At 37.2% G+C, this 21,779-nt stretch overlaps 1 protein-coding gene across 10 annotated transcripts in view; it reads left to right on the forward strand.

The window, feature by feature from the left end:
• Positions 1-21,779, forward strand: part of LOC150097830 (CUGBP Elav-like family member 1-A) — an 816,588-nt gene that overhangs the window by 582,052 nt on the left and 212,757 nt on the right. For 8 of the 10 annotated variants that reach the window (XR_016549571.1, XR_016549569.1, XR_016549568.1 and 5 more), the window contains one exon: positions 4,227-4,316. Coding sequence is in view for 1 of the 10 variants with exons in the window: in XM_090406005.1 (XP_090262131.1) it covers positions 4,227-4,316 (90 nt within the window). In the remaining 9 variants the exon portion in view is untranslated. The remainder of the gene's footprint in view (positions 1-4,226; positions 4,317-21,779) is intronic. The other 2 variants (XR_016549570.1, XR_016549576.1) reach the window with 1 other exon arrangement.

Raw genomic sequence — 21,779 nt, forward strand, 5'->3', positions numbered from 1 at the left:
TAACCACTGTTAGAACTTTAATCCAGGTTTCAAATATGGCGGTTAGAGCCTTTCATTAATACATTTATATCCAAGGAGAATATTACTAGAATTTCTGTTCTTGGAAGTTTTTTCACTTGGTTATGCTATAAATTAAAGATACCAAGAAATTATATACGTGGTTTAATTCTTTATCCAAGTTTAAGCAAACAAAGTTTGCACCTGAAGTATATTTTCAGGACTGGAGCAACTCATGGTAAAGGTGCTATGACTTCACATCACTTGCCTTAGTATCCCATAATGCAAAGCACATATCCTTGCAGACATGCATAATGCTATGTATTATGGGAATCCACCAAGTATATAAACCAAGTCAAACCAAATAAACCAAGTATATAATTTCCTAGTATCTTTAATTTATAGTATAACCAAGTGAAAAAACTTCCAACAACCTTTCTCTAATCTAGAGTAATTTAATAATAAGGTATGACACCTTTGGCATCTGGTATAGAAAAATATGACTTATGCATTACTTCAACCTTAATGATTAACGATATCCATACCCTTGGAGGGTAATGTATAGCAATCTGTAGCCAATGAAGTTCTAACTGAGGTTTGGCTATTGCTGTTACCCTCCTGCCATGATCAGAGCTTTAATGGCTCAATAACACCTTATCCCTACACTGTCCTCTACAGATAACGGGGAAGATGAAAAGCATTCTTGCTTCGCCCCTTTAAGCCAGTCCTTATAAGGACTTAGTACCACCTCTAGGTCTGGTTCCCAATGAAGAGACCTGAATAAAGGTCAAAACCAGTCTGGGTAGTGACCCTTCCCATAATGCATAACATTATACATGTCTGCAAGATGTGCTTTGCATTATGGGATACCTTTAGCACGAGTTGCCCCAGTCCTGAAAATATACTTCAGGTGCAAACTTTGTTTGCTTACACTTGGATAAAGGATTAAACCATAATTAAAGCATTATAATTTCTTGGTATCTTTAATTTACTAGAATTTCTATTAAGTGATCATCCTACACATTGCTGATGTTTGCAATCTGCATTTCCAAAGTATGAGTCAAGTGATACCCCTTTTAAATGTTACATTTCCTGTCCATCTTACTTTCTGTATTGCAAGAATCTCCTACATGTAACCTATGAAATTCTTCAGTGAGGAAATCAAGCAAGAATTCTTGGTTCAGTGTCCTTATGTTACAGGTCGTCCCTATGAAAAGAAAAGTTTACTTTTCTTGTCTGCGAATGTTTTTTTTTTGTTTGTTTGTTTTAGATCCAGCAAAATCAGCCCCAAAAGTGCAACCATGAGGCAATAACCTATATAATAACATATCCATCAATAGTAGAAGGGAGGGATTCAGCTACTTATTAATCAGCAGCAGTCTGTCTTTCATCTTTCACAAAAGTCTGTCATTGCAACAGTGTTAATTCCATATCCAAATTCAAATCCACAATCAGGTCCATTTGGTTTAAATGGTCTGGTTCAATCTCTGTGAAGTTGATCACTCCTCAGCAGGGTGTGCTAATAGTGCAACCACTGTACTAATCACTGTAGAAATGCCAAGTACTAGAGTAGTTGGCATTTCTTCATTGTACTATAAATGTTATGCTTATACCAGCAATATTTGGTTGCCATAACCTCTTTTGTGACAAGACATTATGCCATTAAAAGGAAGAGTTAGAAATTAACCAGGAGTGATTATATTTTGTGCTTACCAACCCTTTTGACTCAAGTCAACTATAGAATACTCTTCTTACATTTTGGGTGGCAAAAATGTGTGAGATCTTAGCAAACAACCTTTTCTCACTCACTCATTCTGACTCTCTTAACTTTCTGATTCTGTCCTCTCTAAAGACTGCAATCTCCAGCTATTTAAGAAACTTCAACATATTCCTTATTTCTCTTTTAGCACTTGCCACATTTTTGGCATGAAAGTGTTATAGTTTTTTCCTCTCATGAGATATTATCGATTATAAAAACTTATTATGCCTTATATTTATGGCTGAATTATAGGCTCTGAAGCAGCTAGCTTGAAAATCAGTGAAACATCAGTGAGTATAATAATCTGTTTATATGTCTACTTATGTGTCATAATTACATATCGAAAAACCAGAAATAAATTTTCCTTAGCACCTGAATATTTTATTTTCTGATATATTCACTTCCAAATTTCATGATGCATCTCTCTTGTGTCCCAAATGTCCATCAATAATGAAATAAAATGCAAGTTCTGTTTGTGCAGGTGTTTCCCCTCTTATTATGAAATTCTACTTGCATAGTTAAGATTGTTTTCTTTTGTAATACTGTTTGATTTTTTTCATGTACTCACCCTTAGCCTTGCTAGTATTCATTGTTTTAGTTTTAAGAATGGATGTATAAGCTGGATTATTACCAGATTTTTCTGGTCAGGCAGTGGACTAAAAAACTCATCAAAATTAATTAAACTGTGAGTTAAACTCATTCAATGTTTCTGCACTCACTACATGCTGAGGCAATGCATTCTACTCACTAACCACTCCCAATACAAAGAACCTGTTCTTTTCAACCTTGCTCACACCTTGCTTATGCAGTTTTCAGGGATGGTCTCGTGTTCTACTCCCATTCTCAGAAAAATCTTTTCCATGTTAATCTGGTCATAGCTCTTTAGGCAGCTTATTCCTGAATCATACCCCCCCCCCATCCCATCTTATTCACGAAGCTCTGCAAATGACACTTCCTCAGTCTGTCCTCATATCCCACATTCTAGAAACCACTTTAGTCTATCTTCTCTGAATCCTTTCTAGGATATCCTCATGAAAACCAGACAATGAAATCTGCACAAAGTAAGCCATATGAGATCTGATTAAGGCTTTATACAATGAAAACATAACCTCTTTATATCTTCATGTGAAGATCCTTCTCATCATTGGCATAATCTGATGTGATATGGTGACTTCTAAATTTTAGCATTGTGATTTCTAAACATCAAGTCTCTATCCATCCACCACTTCCAGATCTCACATCTTGTTCAATTCCTTCAAAATTTCCTAACCAGTTTCATACTTACAATCCAATCCTTGCTTACCAAATTTCAAAACTTTACACTTTTCCACATTGAGCTGGTAACTGTTACATATCTCCAGTTAAGGCCTTTCCAGCATCATGAATATACTAGTTGAACAATAATGCTAGGTATGTGTTTCGTGTATTTTTCCACAAAAATAAAGTATCACATAGAATAAGAAACTAATTTTATTATTTTCTCGACTAGTTTTGTAAAATTCTTTTGTTTCACTTCATCAGGATGAAAACATGAATAAACTAAAAAAACATGTGTTCCCTGGTGGCGGTACCCACATGCTCTGCATGCCTGCTTCCGCCGGCCCTGCACACATTCACAAACAGCATTCCTTTCTACTGATACATCTCTGCTAGTATACTATTCATTATCTCCTCACTGTTATATCTGGCTAACATCTTGGGCCCCCTTCCAAACCCAACTGTTATCTATTACTCTCCTTGAAATTTTTCCAGATATCTGTCTTCACATTCTCCTTTTGTTTTAGTAGTTTGTTTTATCAGCTTCATTTTACTCTCTGTTTCTCACTCATTTACTGCTCATATTCAAAACTTCAATCACCCAACCTATCCTCTGTCCTGGAAAATAAACCTTATGCACTCTCATATTCACCATGCCAATCAGATTTGTTTATAAGACTTGTGATGGAGAATTTTTTAAATTCTAAAATTAGCAAAAAGCAAAAAAATTAATTGAATAAAACTTATGTACATGTATTAAACTAAAACAGAACTCAAATAAGTTCAATTTAAAGCATGATTTGGTTTCATAATGGAAAATATAACCAGTTAGAGTTATGGTGGTGTGAGGAATAAATCCTAATGGTAAATTTGAAACCGCAATGTATATGTATTTGTTAATACAGGAAGTTCAGACAGTGGCTACATAATTTTCAAACTCTGCCAATAAAAAATTCCAGAAATGTTCAAAAGTAACTGTTAGTTATAATTTATTACTAGGAGAAGGGTTAGAGAATGGACATTGTTTTTATCAGTTTTGATTTCTACTACATTCTTCATAAGATGAAAATATTTTTTGTCACTAATACAAAAAAAATATCACTAGAGATATTCAAAAGATACAATGTAGAGTTACTTTTATATGTGTCATAATTAAAGTGTTGCTCATAATTGCATAGAAACATTTAAAGTGTATTTATCCAAATTCTTACAGCAGGCATCAATCCTATGATGGTTCAGAATTTGGCAGCTCTTGCAGTTGCAGGAAGTGCCAACAACTCTGGATTAGCAAACTTATCTGCAGGTAGGTGCTGAATATTAGTTGCGTTTGTTTTGAATGCTTTATACATGTTCATCATGAGAGGTTTGGTGCATTGACACAAAATTATTTGTAACACCTGCTACTCAATTAATAATGAAATAGTCTTGTAAAATATCCAGTAAAAAATGTTTTACAAGATAAAATTACCATTTCTGCCATTCATTTGATCAACTCTTCAGTCATATGCAGTTGGGGTTCATTTGCTGCAGAGACCAATTCACATAGATCTGTTAAGGCCAGTATAGGTCTGTGAAGTAGAGGACTTGTTCTAACATTCAATTTGCTTTCATGAAAGAGTGATGAGTGTGCTGGATAAGGAGTAAACTCATATGTTGGGATATTTTGAATCTTGCAAAGGCATTTGACAGATTGCCACATGTCAAAAACTGCAGTAGAAGCTCAAAAGAGCATGAGAGATGGCTAAGTTAATTGTTAGATTTTGCAAAAGATTTTAGCAGATTGCCACACCACAGATAGGTAACTAGATTGGAATGGATGGAGTTAAATGCTGGATTAGTGAGTTGGATAGGTGGTTGACTGTTAGATATCAGCAAGTTGTGTATAGGATAACAGTCTTCCAAAAGAAGAAAATCACTAATGGTGTGCTTCAGAGTCTCTTTTGGGGATGTTATTTTTAACTTCTGTGTTAATGATAATAAATAGGTTTAACTAGAGATGCAGATTGTGTAAAGTTAAGGAGAGCTATGAGGAGTGGAGCAGATGATACTTTATTTAGAGGATCTAAAGAGATTGTATGATCACATAAGTGAGTGGAATTACCAGTTTAGTGTTGCAAAGCATAAGGTTTTGAAATTATTAGATAAGGATCGATTGTGAAGACATCACAATAGGCAATAGATTATTGCTATGTTCCATCAACTCCTGGTAATTCTATGAACATACATTCTCCATTCAGATCTGTCTCTGGCCATATCTTTCAGAATTTCCAAGCACATTTCAGTTGCTTCTTTAACTTCATCCACCCATCTAATTCTTGGTCTTCCTCTTCTACTGCTTCCATCAACTTCAACAAGCATCATCATCTTCTCCAGACTGTCATTTGCTCGCATAATATGTCCGAAGTATGATAATTTTTGCTTGATGATCATAGCTTCGATGGAGCAATCTGGCTTTATTCTATCCATCACTAACACAATAGATTATGTCAGTGATAAAGAGGAAGAGAAGGCCCTTGACATGTAGAAGACCTCTGCATATGGATTACTGTGCATATATTTGGTCACCTGGATTTCTTGGAAATGAGGATATATTGGTGGGGGGGGGTCCAGAGACAATTGATTAAGGAGGTTTCTGGTCTCTGGTATTTAGCAATATGAAAACAGATTGAGGAAATGGCATTTGCTGTATCTCCTGAAGAGCAGGAGTGGAGATAGAATTGAAACATTTATGTTGTAAGGTTTTCAAATGGAAGAAAGCATGAGTAGAACATGAGGCCTTTCCTGGAAGACGTGAGAGCAAAGTTGAGGACCAGGTTGCTTGAATTGAGAATGGCTGGTGAGTAGAATGCATTGCCTGAGAGTTGGTGAGTGTGGAAATGTTGAACAAATTTAAGGTACAGTTCAGTGGTTGTTTTATATGATATTAGGAACCTCCTGCAATGAGTCCTTGGGCTCCATGGAGATCTAATGTTAATTATTATTATTATCATCATCAGATATCACCAGAGAGAGAGAGAGAATGTGTCAAGGACTTGTTGAGGTGAGATCATATATTACCCTTCTCTTAAACTTATTCACACTAGATGCACTCACCACTTCAAGAGGCAAACTGTTCCACTCACTCACTGGTCCATCCATATGTTCACTGGGCATCCACAGATGCCGTATGTTCACTGCAATGCTCAGTGATGTGTCACACCTGGCCTCGATCCTGTTGTATGCTTTTCTGGAGGCTTCAACTCTCTGAAGATCAGTCACTCCACACATACAATCCATCCATCTCACTGATGGTCTATCCCTTCCTCTTTTTCCAGGAACTTTACCTTCTATTACTGTTCTGAAAAGTCCTCCTTCCATCCTTTCAATGTGTTTAGAATATTTTAACTTTCTTCTGTCAATATCCTTAAGGAGCCTTAAAGTTCTACTGATCTTTTCTAACACCCATTCATTTGTACGCCTTTCAGTATATGATCTCAATAACCTTCTGTAACACCACATCTCAAAAGCAGCTATTCTTTTTTTATCTGACTTCTTTAGGTTCCAATCTCACATCCATAAGTCGCTGTTGGAAAAACAACTGCATCCAAAATCCTTAACTTTGTTTCCATGGTGATAGATCCATCCCCCTAAATTTTGGACAAGTCTCTTCTCACTGGTCTGTGAGAAAAAATCTAGTTCTCATCTTTTTCTTTACTGCACATGAACCTAACTTCTATGAGTGACCCTTTATCCTCACCTCACCTTCCATATAATGAAACATTGATTATCTAATATTCTGTAATACCCTTTTAGAAGATCTCTATCATATCACTCCATTTTCTCCTATTTACTGCAGCTTACACCCTTTTCCATAGCTTTTTTATTCCCTTTGGTCCTAGGAGACCAAATGTGCACAGAGTTGTCCAGGTGTGGCTATATCAAGGCCTCATAAAGAGGCAAAATGACTTCCTTACATGTCAGTGTTCATTTCAGTATTGCCATTATCCTCTGAGTTGTATTTGCAATTTTTGCTATATGACCTTTGAAGTTCAACTTCCTCTCTACCATAATTCCAAGATTTTCAGCCTCATCAGTGGGATTATGTTTGAAGGAACATAATCCCACCAATATAATATACTACTGGAAATCCCATCATGCCAAAGTGCATTACTTTACAGTTATTAACATAAAATTAATAGTCAGTATCATTTACCCTCAGTTCCAGCATCTATACAAATCATTCTGTAAGTAAATCACTGGCATTCCAGATTGCCCTGTCTATATTTGTATCAGCAAATATTTGAACATCTCCTGCCAGGCCCTTTCTGAGATCCTTAATGTATGGATTGAACAATGGTGACCCAATCAGAGCATTGTTGATACTCTGAGCTACAGCAACAATTAAGATAACTAAGTAATTGATTAATAAGATGGGTAGGTTGGTTGTTTGCAAGTGCAATCTATCAGCAAGTTATGTATGGAAAAGGGTATTAAAAAAAAAACCAGTGACCTGGAAATCTTCAGTTGTTTGCTGCTGATGCAAAGTTGAAGAGTTATGTGCAGTTGATATCACATCGCTGAAACAATGTGATATTATCTTCTTTTAGGAAGATTATGATATATTTTAGGAAGATGGACTAGATTTTTTTGCTTGGAGAGTGACAAATGAGTGGAATGGCTGCCATAGGAAAAGTGCATGATCAATGAATGCAGAGAGGTATGATATGGTATTATGTGAATAATGGTTTGTGTGCGTCTCCTATAATGAGACTTAAGATATCATGGAAATGCCTGAAAATTTTAATTACTTTTCTTCACCTTCGCATTAACCTGTTAGGCTCTATGATGTGTTACCAAGTAACTTGGCTCCATACAAACTTAATTAATATCATAATGGGGTAGTAAATCCCATCTACATTTTCTGCTGTGTCTGTCAATTTTATAAATCTGGCCAATCTGTCTGTTTTATAAATCTCTGGCCAGTCTGTCTGTTTTATAACTCACCTTCAGGTGAAATACCCTTTTAAAGATTCTTCATATTCTAGACGGAATTTGAAATGGGCTTTCTAATTAGAGGCCATTTTCGATACTTACTGAGCTACAGCAGCTATTAAGAGATTAATTAGTACAAGGTGTTACACTTTAGAGTGTACACAAGTTTAAGCCCCATGCTCTGTATTGAAGAAACAGTGCTCCAGCAGTCGGATGAGATTCAGAATCTGTGGATGATTATCAGCAGAGGTCTGAAGTTCAAAAAGCATAGTTATGAAGTTGAGAACAATATACAGCATGTTGCTACTGTGATAAATAGGTGGTTATAACCTGTACAAAAAGCATTGAACAGACTACACATTAACTGTTTTTTTCACTTGATTTACATTGTAATGAGGAACCTGTGGAGAGAGAGAAGACTCTCAGAGAAAAGTCAGTCTCAATTTGTTTATAGCAAGAAGTTAAGGAAATTTAAAATTACAGATTATAGAAGATGGATGGAAAAGAGACCATAAATCAGGGAGAGATTTTACGTGATTAATACAAAAGAAATATGCAGAATGAAGAAGAGGCCAGAAGAATAATGTAAGATGCCATTACTAGGAGTTGTATAATAGTGTGATGAACAAGGAAGTGAAGAGTAGATTTTTTACAGGGAGAGTGGTGAGTGACTGAATACATTACTTTAGGGTGTGTTGTGAATTAAGAATGGGAATAAGTTTAAGATTTCATATGATATATGTTGTTAACTGAGAGAGAGAGAGATCTCCTATGATTAGTCTGTTGACTTCATTAATAATAATAATATGTTAATAACCATAACAATAATTATTATTATTTTCCATTAAGAGTGGTCAGGGACTTATTGACAGTGTTTCATTAAGAGTTTCTTTGTGCACCATTTTAAGGAGAAAGGTGACCTGCAGGCACACAAAAAGTATAAAGCACAGGCCAGAAGGGTAACTAGTGTGGTAAGAAAAGTAAAAGCAGATTATGAAAGGAAATTAGCAACGCAAGCTAAAGAGAATCCTAAACAGTTTTTTCGATATGCTGCAAGTAAAAGAAAAAATCTATACGGCAGAATGATTTTAAGGAATGCCGATGGTAGGGAGGTAACTGAATCAGTTGATATAGTGGAATTACTGAGCAAGCACTTTGCAAGAGTATGTCATCCAGGTGGTGATATTGCAGGAATGAAGGAACCAATAGTTTATACAGGAAATGGAGGTGAATAGTATATTACAAAACCTTAATGTGAATACATCTGTGGGATTGGATGGTATACCAGCTTGGGTCTTACATGAGGCGACAAAAGAATTGTCAGTGCCCTTGACCATTTTGTTTAATTTGAATCTCAGGTCTGGGTTAGTCCCGAGGGGGTGGAAGGAGGGGAAAATAGTTCCATTGCATAAAAGAGGCTCGAAGACTGCTGTTGCAAATTACCAACTGATCAGCATATCAGGAGTCGTTGTCAAGGTTTTGGAGAAAGTAATGAAGAAGAAAAAAAACAGGAATGGATAGATGATAATGGGATCCTGTATGGGGGACAGCATGGTTTTGTGAAGGGTAGATCATGCCTCAGTAACTTGCTCACGTTTTATAACACAGTGACGGCTGAACTGGATAAGGGTAATGGGTTTACAGTGATACTGCTGGACCTTGCTAAAACCTTTGACAGGATACCACATGGAATTGTAATCAGTAAACTGTGGCATATGGGGATGGATATAGGGTTGGTGAGATGGATAGGAGGGTGGTTGATAGAGAGATATCAGAGAGTAGTTTATTCAGGCGTAGAGTCCAAAGGAAGGCTTGTGACTAGTGGTGTGCCACAGGGTTCTGTTCTTGGACCACTGCTGTTTAATTTGTTCATTAATGATATAGGAAAGAATCTGAGAGGAACTGTTCATTTGTTTGCTGATGATGCAAAGTTGGGTAGAGCAATAGTGAATCCACATGATGTCAAAATTTGCAGAATGATTTCGATAGATTGGAAGACTGGGCTAAGGAGAACGGATGTCATTTTAATGTGGCAAAGTGTAAGGTTATACATTTTGGGGTGAAAAGAATAGCAGCAGTATACCACATTGGTGGAACTGTACTCCAGGAGATTGATGAGGCCAGGGATTTGGGAGTGTTGGTGGACAGGGAGTTGAAATTTAGGGGCACATTGAAAAAGTGGCTAAATCAGCTCATCAGATCACTTGGTTACTGAAGAATACTTTGATGAGTAGAGACAAGCAAGTTATTGTTCCTCTTTATCAAGCCTTGATAAGACCTTATCTTGACTACTGTGCCCAGATCTGGGTGCCAGGGTTTCTTCTTGATGGGGAGGAAGTAGAGAGGATCCAGAGGCGAGTAACCAAGATGATAGCTGGTCTATGGAATGAACCTTATGAGAGTAGGTTGAAGATCTGTGGGTTGCAGAAATTCGTTGATAGGCGGAAAAGGGGTGATATGATTGTGACATTCAAATTACTGAAGGGTTTTTACAAGATAAAGACCGGTTCTGGTTCTCTCACCACCAGAACCGGTCTGGTGGTGAGAGAACCAGGAGCCATCCATGGAAACTGAGCAAGAGTGTGGTTAGCAAGGGTGTTAAAACTAGGTTTTTTTTGCTTGGGGAGTGGTGAATGAGTGGAATAAGCTTCCAGTGTCTGTTGTGGGTGCCATAATTGTGAGTGAGTTCAAAGCAAAGTATGATAGATACCGTGTGGATGCTGAATAGTTGTTCTGGACATGATGTTTAGGGCCTTGCTCGATGAGTCTAAGGACTCCTTGGAGTTGTCCATAATAATAATAATTATTATTATTATCTGATCTCCATGGAGTCAGAGGACTCATCACTGGAGGTATATACTCTCTCATGCCAAAAGATCGAACTGTGCCTTGAACCCATTCACAGTTTCAACACTCACCACACTTTCAGGCAATGCATTCCACTCACCAATCACTCCCCCATGCAAAGAATCTGCTTCTTACAGCCCTGTTCAACCCCCCCTATATATATCTTCAGAGGATCACCTCTAATTCTACCGACCTCTTAATACTACAGGCCATACTGCTTCCAAAGGTAGCAGGACATTAGTTTGCTGTTACTTCACTGGCAACAGTGAAGTACACCGTGTTTGTGACTAAGCACATGCGTAGAAAATCCCCTAAAAGCCATCATTGCCCGAATCACACCATTCTACATATAACATTACATTATGATTGCTAATATTATTATTATTATTACAGGTATCTCCATGGAGTCAGTAGACTCATCGTGGGAGACCCAAACTAGCAAAACAATATCTGTCATATCTCTTCTTGAATTCATTTACAGACGAAGAACTCACAACTAAGTCAGTCAATGAATTCCACTCATTCACCACCCTCCAGGCAAAAAAACATTGTTCTCACACCCTTGTTAATCACGCTCTTCTTTAATTTCCAGGGATGACCTATTTGTTCTTCCATCACTATCACACAGCTGAAGTACATCGTGTTTGTGACTAAGCACATGCGTAGAAAATCCCCTAAAAGCCATCGTTGCCCGAATCACACCATTCTACATATAACATTACATTATGATTGCTAATATTATTATTATTATTACAGGTATCTCAATGGAGTCAGTAGACTCATCGTGGGAGACCCAAACTAGCAAAACAATATCTGTCATATCTCTTCTTGAATTCATTTACAGACGAATAACTCACAACTAAGTCAGTCAATGAATTCCACTCATTCACCACCCTCCAGGCAAAAAAACATTGTTCTCACACCCTTGTTAATCACGCTCTTCTTTAATTTCCAGGGATGACCTATTTGTTCTTCCATCACTATCACACAGCTGAAACATTTCCCCTGTATCAATCCTTTAAAAACCTTTCAGTAATTTAAATGTTTCTATCATGTCCCCTCTTCTCCTCCTATCAGCCAACCTTTGCAATCCACAAGCTCTCAATCTATCAATGTAGGGAGCATTTTTTACATCACTCACCAACTTAGTCACTCTTCTCTGAACCCTCTCCACAGCCTCCTCATCTCCAAGGAATCCAGATGACCAGACCTGAGCACAGTAATCCAAATGTGAAAGTATCAATGCTTTATAAAGGAAAATAATAACCTCTTTATCTCTGGATGTCAGTGTGTTCCTCAACAACCAAGTAATCCTATGTGCAATCTTGTACACCTTAGCAATGTGTCCCCTGAACTTCATCTCCCTATCTACCAACACCCCTAAGTCCCTAGCCTCATCAATCTCTTGGAGTACTGTTCCATCAATGTAGTACACAGCTGGTAATCTTTTAATCCCAAAATGCATAACTTTCCACTTTTCCACATTGAACTGACATCCATTACCTTTTGTCCATTCTACCAGCTTATTTAAATCATCCTGCAAACTTTCAACATCAGCTTGATGTTTTATTGCGCTACCCAACTTTGCATTATCAGCAAACAACTGAATATCTCCCTTTAAGCCATTTCCTATATCATTTATGTACAAATTAAACAACGATGGCCCAAGCATAGAGCCCTGAGGCACAACTCTGGTCACCTGCGCCATCCTAGATTCGGCTCCTCCATACACCACCTTCTGGTATCTCTCCCTGAGCTATTCTCCTATCCATATCACCAATTTAGTATCCATTCCCATCTGCTCCAATTTGCTAAGGATTTTGACATGGGGTATCCTGTCAAAATCCTTAGCAAAATCCAGAAGTACCACTGTGTAGCCAGTTTCTTTGTCCAACTCAGATGTCATTCTATTATGAAAAGTTAATAGATTGCTAAGGCAGGATCTACCTTCTACCTTTAACAAAACCATGTTGGCCTCTATAGAGTATCATATCCTGATCCACCCATTCTTGAATTTTGTCTTTAACCAACTTTTCCAATACTTTTACCACCATTCCCAAGATGGTGATTGGTCTGTAATTAACTACCGCAGTTTTAGAGCCACCTTTATGCAAAGGAACCACTTTGCCTAACTTCTACTCCCTAGGGACTATACCACAGTTCATACTTAAGTTAAATATCCAAGTAAGAGGGGTTGACAATTCATTTGCACATTCATGCAACACCCGAGCTGATATTCCATCTAAGCCTACAGCAGTGTTTGCATTTAAATTTTGCAATATATTAAATATCTCTGATTTCTTAACTTCAATTCTCACATTAGTTATTGCTACAGGTACAGAGATATCCTCACTTGGGTGATAGACTTTTGAAAAGTGATCACTCAGTAACTTGATTATTACATCTGATTTTGTCAACTCAATACCATGAGCACCCACTAAAGTTATCCTTCCGAAGTCATTCTTCCTTTTACTTGCCACATAGCGGAAAAACTCTTTGGGATTACCCTTGATCTCATTGGCTAAGAGCTTTTTATAATCTGATTTAGCTTTTCTTACTATGCTGGTAACAGGACCGGCGCATAGTATTTTTCTTGTGTGTGCAATTAATGTTCGGCACCTTTCCAAAACAGTTTTTTTTGAATAAAATGTGAATAAAATGAACAGGGAATGAAAAACAAATGAAAACCGCTTTACAGTATAATGTTGCATATGGATTAGTCCTGCTTATTCAAATTTTTTCAAGTTATATAAATTTTCAAAATAATATAAAATAGTAATATAAAGTTAAGAGATTTATTCAAATATTCTTTACATTATTTGATAAAGCACAATATGATGGATGGATGTTTGACAAAATTCACCATTATATTTGTGTTTTATGAACGTGGATGTTTGGCAAAATTCAAAATCGTATCTTTGGAAAACAACTAATGCATGCTCTGGTTTTTTCGATTCTGTATTTTGCCAAACATCCATTCATCATATTGTGTTTTATCAATGCGACTCTATGGTCGACAGCACACGGAGGCTGTTTTTTTGTCTAGTATCCAGATTTTAATTGGATCGGATACATATGGTTCGGCCATCACATGGAACTCAACAATTAATCATAAGTTAATTTATGATACATCAAAAAATAAAGAAGAACTATTTTAGGTATATATTCGTAAATTTTAATCAAAAATTACAGTGATATAATCGGGTCCAGGTACAGTTTTAGAATTTATTTGTTTGTTTTTGGGAAGATCTGAAGGGGCCTGAACGGAAGACAACGTACATTCATAATTATATATACCATTCGTTGTTTGTTTAAACTCTTACCTCATATTTTTTGACATCTTTTAGGTGCCTTTCCTTCTGTGGCGCCTGTGTATATTGCACACTTCGCACACGCCACCAACCAGGCTTGGCTGGTAACCTTCCTAGCTTGAGCGTTGTACTCCTCATGGGTGTACTTATCGCATTTCTCCTTGTACATTCTCCATAACATTTTCTTTTTTTGCAGATCAAGCTTGATACTACTGCTCATCCATCTAATGCCTACCTTCTTTGTCTTCCTGACCACAGGGACACAATCTGATATTGTTTTCCTCAGATACCCACTGATTTTATCCTATGCACTGCCAACATCTTTCCCCTGCAATATGTTCTGCCATGGGATGGCAGCAAGCTCACTCCGAAGCTTGTTATAATTGCCTAACCTGTAATTCCGTATATACTCCATTCTTAACAGAAAAATCCACAGATTTTGCAACCTCCCCAAGTCAATACCACATGATCGCTTTCACCAATTGGAGGTAACGAGGACACCTTACTTATGCATATATCTGAAACAATAACCAGGTCCAACACTCTCACACCACGTGTCCCTTCAGTTATGTACTGTTTCAAGTAATTATCTCGTAGAAGATGTATGAACTCCATTTCCTTTTTGCTACATGATATTTCCTCCTTCCATTTGATATCACCATAATTAAAATCCCCCATAATAATCACTAAACCTGCACTCATTGCAATGACTACTGCCAAAAATTCTTCTCTCTTATTTCGAATGCTTCTTGCATTGGTATACAAAAATTGCAGATTCCCTCTAGTTCTTGTACCGGCTTTAGAACAAATATACAAGTCACTAATTTCAGTAGTCCTATGCTGATTTTTATTCCCTCTCTTCTGCAATTAATTCTGCGAATAAGGATCAATAAATATACAATCACTGATAAAGTTTCTCTCTCTTACACTCAACCTTTTCAATATTAGTTTCCCTGCCCAATTACTTCAACTTGTTCAGAAAACAGTAACTTTTTCAATCGCTTATGTCCATGTTCAGATGCAGACCATCTCTAGCATAGAACTGTCTTTTTCCTTCAAACACCCTCCAGACATCAACGAATTCCAGACCTCATTTTTTGCACATTCTTGCAATCATATCGTTCATTATCATCGCTCGTCTACTTAACTCATAATTGTCAAAACGAGGCAGCACACACACTATCCTTCCATTGACACTTTTCCTCTTCACAATATCTAACAATGCTCTTAAATCTTTTGCTACCCGATTTATACCACCACTCAGGTCATTTTTACCTACCATAACTATTATCTTGTCTGCATCATCCCCTCTCTTTATTGCTAAAGCCACTCTTTCTATTGTCCCACCAGCCATGCACTTCTCAGGCATACGACTCTCCATACCCTTAATCATAGAATCACCATATATTTTACCACTCTTAACTTCATTCAAGTTCACACAAGCATCACTCATGAACTCATTTTCTATGCTATTCAGCATGACTCTCCCAGTTTCATTACTCAACGCTCTTTTACTTACAAACCCCCTCCCCCCCCACTCTCACAACATCTCGTTTGTTCTAGACCTCTTGTGGTTTTATTTTGTTGACTCCCAATCACTCCCGTATTATTTATTACTTCATCATTCACCAAAGACTCACCCATACGTAATCCTATTCTAGTTACTTCAGCTAAAGTAATCTATATAGTCCTAATTTCTCTGTTTAGCATATTAAACTCAGTTTTAACTTCCAGTATCTCCTTACTGAGCACTTCCAATTCCTCATGCAGAAGATCATAATTTTTCATTTTCATGAACTCTGCCAAAGTTTTTCCACTACGATCCCGATGTCAGCTTCCATTCCTAAATGCTCCGGCCTATCCCGACACTTCTCACATATGTCGACATTTTTGTTCTTCTCATTTAGCCAGACCAACCACAGCTCCTTCACATTCTTTGGCGCATACATGTAGTAGTTTCCGCAACGCATCCATTGCGAAAAATCTAACGCTGAGTCAGCCTTTCGTGTAGAAGTAGAAGTCCTGCGTACCGCTGATGTAGTTTCTTGTTGGATGGTGCTAGTGTCCTTGTTGAAGTAGTGAAACAAACGGCAGCGAAAACTCAATATATACAACACAGTTTCAAACAATAACACCACTGAAGGACACTTGTATCTAACCGATGCACAACTGCAGCACAATTTGAGACAAAAAGCCACACTATACTTAAATTTAAAAACACATTTTCTAGCCTAACTAAACACGAACGCCACATTCACCAAGGACACTAGCGCCACCCCAATATGAAATTGCATGGCCAAGATAACTCTATACGACTGTGTGCCTTTGGATTTTCTGGAAATCACTGATAATCTGTAACAAAGTAGATGTCGTATAGTTTATTATAAACTGGCTTAAGATAAGCAGTGATTGTATACGTTATGAAGTGAACTTCATTCGTCACAACACACATTTCCAAACATAACATATTTTATTACAATAATATATACATATACACTCTTATCCCTTCATTAATTTAATGAGGAAGCTCTTCAACACCACTCATGCTATGGATGGTATCATCAGATTGTGCATCTTCACTAAATAAAGATTCAGAACTGTCATCTACCATGAAACACACATTTTTCACCACCTCATCTATCATTCCATCAAGGGCCCAGAATTTTTCCTCTTCTTCAATAACATGGGTTATGCAACTTTTCCATGTGCACTCAGTAATTTTTTGAAATCCTTTCATGACCAGTCTTTCGACATCTGAAATTTTGAAAGTTGTATTTTTAGCTGCAACATTCCCCCTTAATTTGTGCCCAGATGAGTTCTATGGGATTCAGTTCACAATGGTGTGGTGGAAGATGAATAATTGTGTGTCCTTTCTGTTCGCCAATACTATCAATGCGATATTTTTGAAACTGACTCTTGACATTTGCCACCAAGTTCAGTAGTTCTATTTTCACCAAATCAGGAGTAAAACTGATTCTTTTTTCCTTCAGCCACTTCTGAATGTCCTTTTTGCGTGTAGCCTGAGATGGCACATTTTCTAGTCGGACAGAATGGTAAGGCACATTGTCCATTACAATAATGCTGTTAGGCTCAATGTTTGCCAAAAACATGTTTGTGAACCAGTGTTCATAGTGCTTTCCATCCATTTCCTTATGATAATCGGCTTGTGATTTCTGTATTCGTAAAATTTCAAGGGCCTGTGGTACAAATCCATCTTCACTGCCAGCATGCATTATGATTATACGAGACCCCTTTCCACTCGGTGCTTTCAGGTCTGTCATTAGGCCCAACAAAAATGCTTGACGAACACTTTTTACTTTTGTGTCCTGGAGAACTTTAGTGCAGGTGGGACCGGTATTCACCCAGGTTTCGTCTATATAATAAATTTTTTGTCCCTCGTGACGATATTTCCTGATAGAATGCAAATACTCGGGACACCCATAAAATTATATCTTCCCTTTCAAGTAATGCCGATGATTGCTTTCTTGTGGCGTAAACAAAACTAGGTCCTTTAACAACCAGTAAGTCGTTGTTAATGAAATGTGAGGGAGATCTTCATTATTGTTTACAGCAGTCATTATCTTATATATCATAGGAATCTCGTTCTTTCGGAAGAAATCGTGCGCTTCTGATGAATTGCTGACAGCGTAAAGTCGTCATATTTCACCGAGCATGTGCATAGTCTTATGGCACGAGGCTTCTTCTTTTCCGCTGTATGCAGTTGTCTAATCGTGGTCAGTTCCTTCTTCGTGTGGTATACTGCCATCTTGCTTACACCTCTCAGTTCCTGTTTTCTTCATGATATTGCCTACTGTTTCATCAGGATTTCTTGTCTGTAAACCATGTAAACATTTAGAATGCATTACTAATTTAGGACTACCGCGAGTGGGAGTACAAGAGCTAACACCTCCAGTCATCTCCACCATGTTTAGAGTAAAGTCGGTGGTCATCAGAGACCATGTGATAGATAATTGCATTTTCCAAAAATAAGTTCCCTGCAACAATTTAATGGTGCGAAACATATAATTCAACCATCGACAACTAAGGAGGTAGTAAAATAATTATATTCAAAGTGCCACACGATATGATAACATAAAAAATATAAGGATCTATTTTATGCAGCATAAGACGAATGGTAAGAAAAGTTGGATATGTAGCTGATTCTGCTACTTCCAAGATAACCTGGAAAAGAGTATAGTAAAGACGATGCCAATATCATTAACAAGTTAATGTTAATGTACAAGTTTAACAATAATGGTCCCAAAAGAAATCCCTGTGTCACTGCACTAGTGACCTTCCTCTTTTGAGATGCTTGTCTGACAGCCAGTCAGCTATCCAACTTACTAGTCTGTTATCTAATCCTATGTGTTTCAGTTTAGCTACTAGTTTGTTATATGACGGTATATCAAAAGTCTTTGAAAAATCCAGGTATACCACCATATATGCATCTCCTTTATCGAGTGAATTTTTCATCTTGTTGTAGTAAGTAGAATGCTAAAACATGTCCTCTGACTAAAAACTCATTCTGATCATCATAAAGAATACTGCTATTATCAACCCATTTCTGAATTCAATTCTAGTCCTCACAGTTGCTCTAACACCTTAACAATAACCCCAGACACAAAGATTAGTAACAGCCTCAGTAGCCTATTTGTAGTAGCCTCAGTCTTATCCCTCCCCATTGAAGTGGAACTGGAATTATGATTAATCCTGAATGTCTCAGCAGCTTGAAGCAGAATATTGCCCAGAAAATACTTCATTCTACTTATTATGATAGGCTATCAGATAACCAAAGCAGTGTGTATAACTAGCGCGTTAAATAAAATACTTCCAAGAAACTTTTTGTGTGTGTGTGTGTGTGTGTGTGTGTGTGTGTGTGTGTGTGTGTGTGTGTGTGTGTGTGTGTGTGTGTGTGTGTGTGTGTGTGTGTGTGTTAGGTACCTGTGCAGCCTCATTGTAAGAGAAAGAAAGACTAATTGGTTCACTTATAGTTACTGACTAGTGGAACTTCTTTTTCCCACAGGTATTTATTTAAGGAAAGCATATCTGATTGTATACCTAAAGGATAAATCATGTTGAAGGTAAATACTTACTTCGGATGAATGAGTAGCATCATTAAGCAGCAGCTGGAAAAAAAAAAAAAAAAAACATGCTGTGGAGGATATGTAAGGAGAAAAATGATCTCCAAGATCATGAGTAGTAAGGTGACTAGCGTAGCAAGAAAGGTAGAATCAGATTATGAAAGAAAATTAGCTGAGTAGGTCGAAGGAAATCTCAGAGAGTTTTTTTGCTACTTGGTGAGCAAAAGGAAGAATGATTATGGAAGAATAACTTTAATGAATACTGAAATTATGGAAGTGACAGAGCTAAAGAAATAGTTGAAATATGTGTGATCACTATGCAAGTGTGTATCATTCATCCAGGTGGAAATAATGGAGTGACAGTATGATGGATATCAAGATGACAAGAAAGATAAATGAACTTGATGAATATCATCCTTATTATTACAGCAAAGCAGAATAAAAATGGTGGTACACCCTAATCAGGCTGTTAAATTTAACTAGCAGAGTGACTAGGAAACAAAAAGAAGGCAAAAAATTCTCCAAGACTGAGTTAACAAATAATAAAGCAGTTAGTAACTCAGCAATGCTAGTTAAAATATTGGAAAGTGTGGTTAGGGACAGAATCCATGATGTGTGTGTGTGTGGGGGGGGGATAGCATAGCTTTGTGAAAGTGTGGTCTCATTTTTGTAATTTACTCATTTTATAAAATAAAGTTACAATTGCACTGGATAAAAGAAATGACTACCCCATAATATTGCTTGATTTTGGAAAGGCATTTCACAGGATACCACTCTGAAACCTGATATGCAAGTTGCAACCTATTTTGTAAGAAAGGAAGTCATGTCATGGTAATTTATTCATTTTCTATAATAAAGTGACAGTGTGCTGGATAAGAGAAATCTAAAACATGATATTACTCAATTCTGCAAAGACATTTGATAAGATATTATATAAAAACCTCTTATGTAAGTTGCAGCAAATAGGGATGGACATGAAGCTGGTGACATGGATAAGAGGCTAGCTGATAGACAAATAACAGAGAGAATAGTGTATGGCAGAGATGAGAGAAGGTAGGTTAATAATGATTTACCACGGAGCTCTTAAAATTGTATTGTTCAATTTGGATATTAATGATATTAGGTACGATTTTAGTGGGAATATCCAAATGTTTGTTAATTATATGAAACTGGGGAGGGCAACAGTTAATAAAGGTCACGTTCAGATCTTGCACTATTATTGCACAGGCACCTCCATGGAGTCATATCACTCATTGTGGGAGACCCAAACTATCAACACAATATCTATCGTGCTTCTCCTTAAAGCATTAACAGACAAAGCATTCACAATTGACTCAGGCAACCCATTCCATTCATTTGCCACTCTACATGCGAAAAAACTGGTCCTCATGCCCTTGCCAACCACACACTTACCCAACTTCCAGAGATGACCTCTTGTTATGCCCTCCCTCTACCCAAGTGCTGAAACATTTCCTCTGCATCAGTCTTATAAAATCCTTTAAGCAACTTAAATGTTTCTATCATATCCCCCCCCTTTCCCCTTATCAACCAACTTTTGCAATCCACAAATCCTCAATCATCATAGGAAGCATTCCTCAGACCACTCAGCATCTTGGTCACTTGCCCTTGGATCCTCTCCACCACTTCATCATCCCCAAGAAACCCAGGTGACGAGACCTGAGCACAGCAATCTAGATGTGATCGTATCATAGCTTTTTAAAGAAGACTGATATCTCTACTTTTTATGTGTTCTTCAATAACCAAGTAATCCTGTAATCTACCTAGCTACTTTAGCAGTATGGCCTCTAAACTTCATGTATCTTTATCAACTCTCTGTCTACTTACTATCCCCAAATCCCTAACCTCATTAGTTTCCTGGAGTACAGTTTCCTCAATATGGTAGACAGATTGTAAGCTCTGAATCCCAAAATGCATAAATGTACACTTTCCATATTAAATTGACATCCATTATGTTATGCCCATGCTGTCAGTCTATTTAAACCATCCTGCAAGCTCTTTACATCACCTTCATTGACTATTACCCCACCAACTTTGCATCATTAGCAAACAACTGAATATCTCCCTTCAAATTATTTTCTGTCTTTTATGTTCAAACACTATGATTTAATAGATTGTGTGGGCAAAAAATAATGATCAGTTTAATGTGGCAAAATATAAGACACTTTGGTCTGAAGAGATTGCAAGTGTGTATTATATTGATGGAAGTGTACTGCAGGAAATTGATGAGGCTAGAAATAAGGGAGTAATAATAATGAACAGGGAGTTGAACTTCACAGGACATGCAGAAGTGGACAGAATCATTCAAAAGATGAATTAGATGTTAAGAAACACACCAAGCAGATAAAAAGAGGTTAATGTCTCTCTTTTTATAGGGCTTTCATATGACTACATCTGGATTCATATGTTCAGATCTATAGACCTGTCAGATTCACAAGATTCTGACAGGTCTATAGCATGCTTCTTATGGATGTTTTGTAAGGATATGATTAACAAAGGGCACCAGGAATAGATTTTTTGCTTGGACAGTGGTGAATG

This window comes from Typopeltis vanoorti, chromosome 16 (assembly GCF_054136105.1).
Source record: "Typopeltis vanoorti isolate ZY-2024b chromosome 16, IOZ_Tvanoo_1.0, whole genome shotgun sequence".
NCBI classification, from domain to species: Eukaryota; Metazoa; Arthropoda; class Arachnida; order Uropygi; family Thelyphonidae; genus Typopeltis; species Typopeltis vanoorti.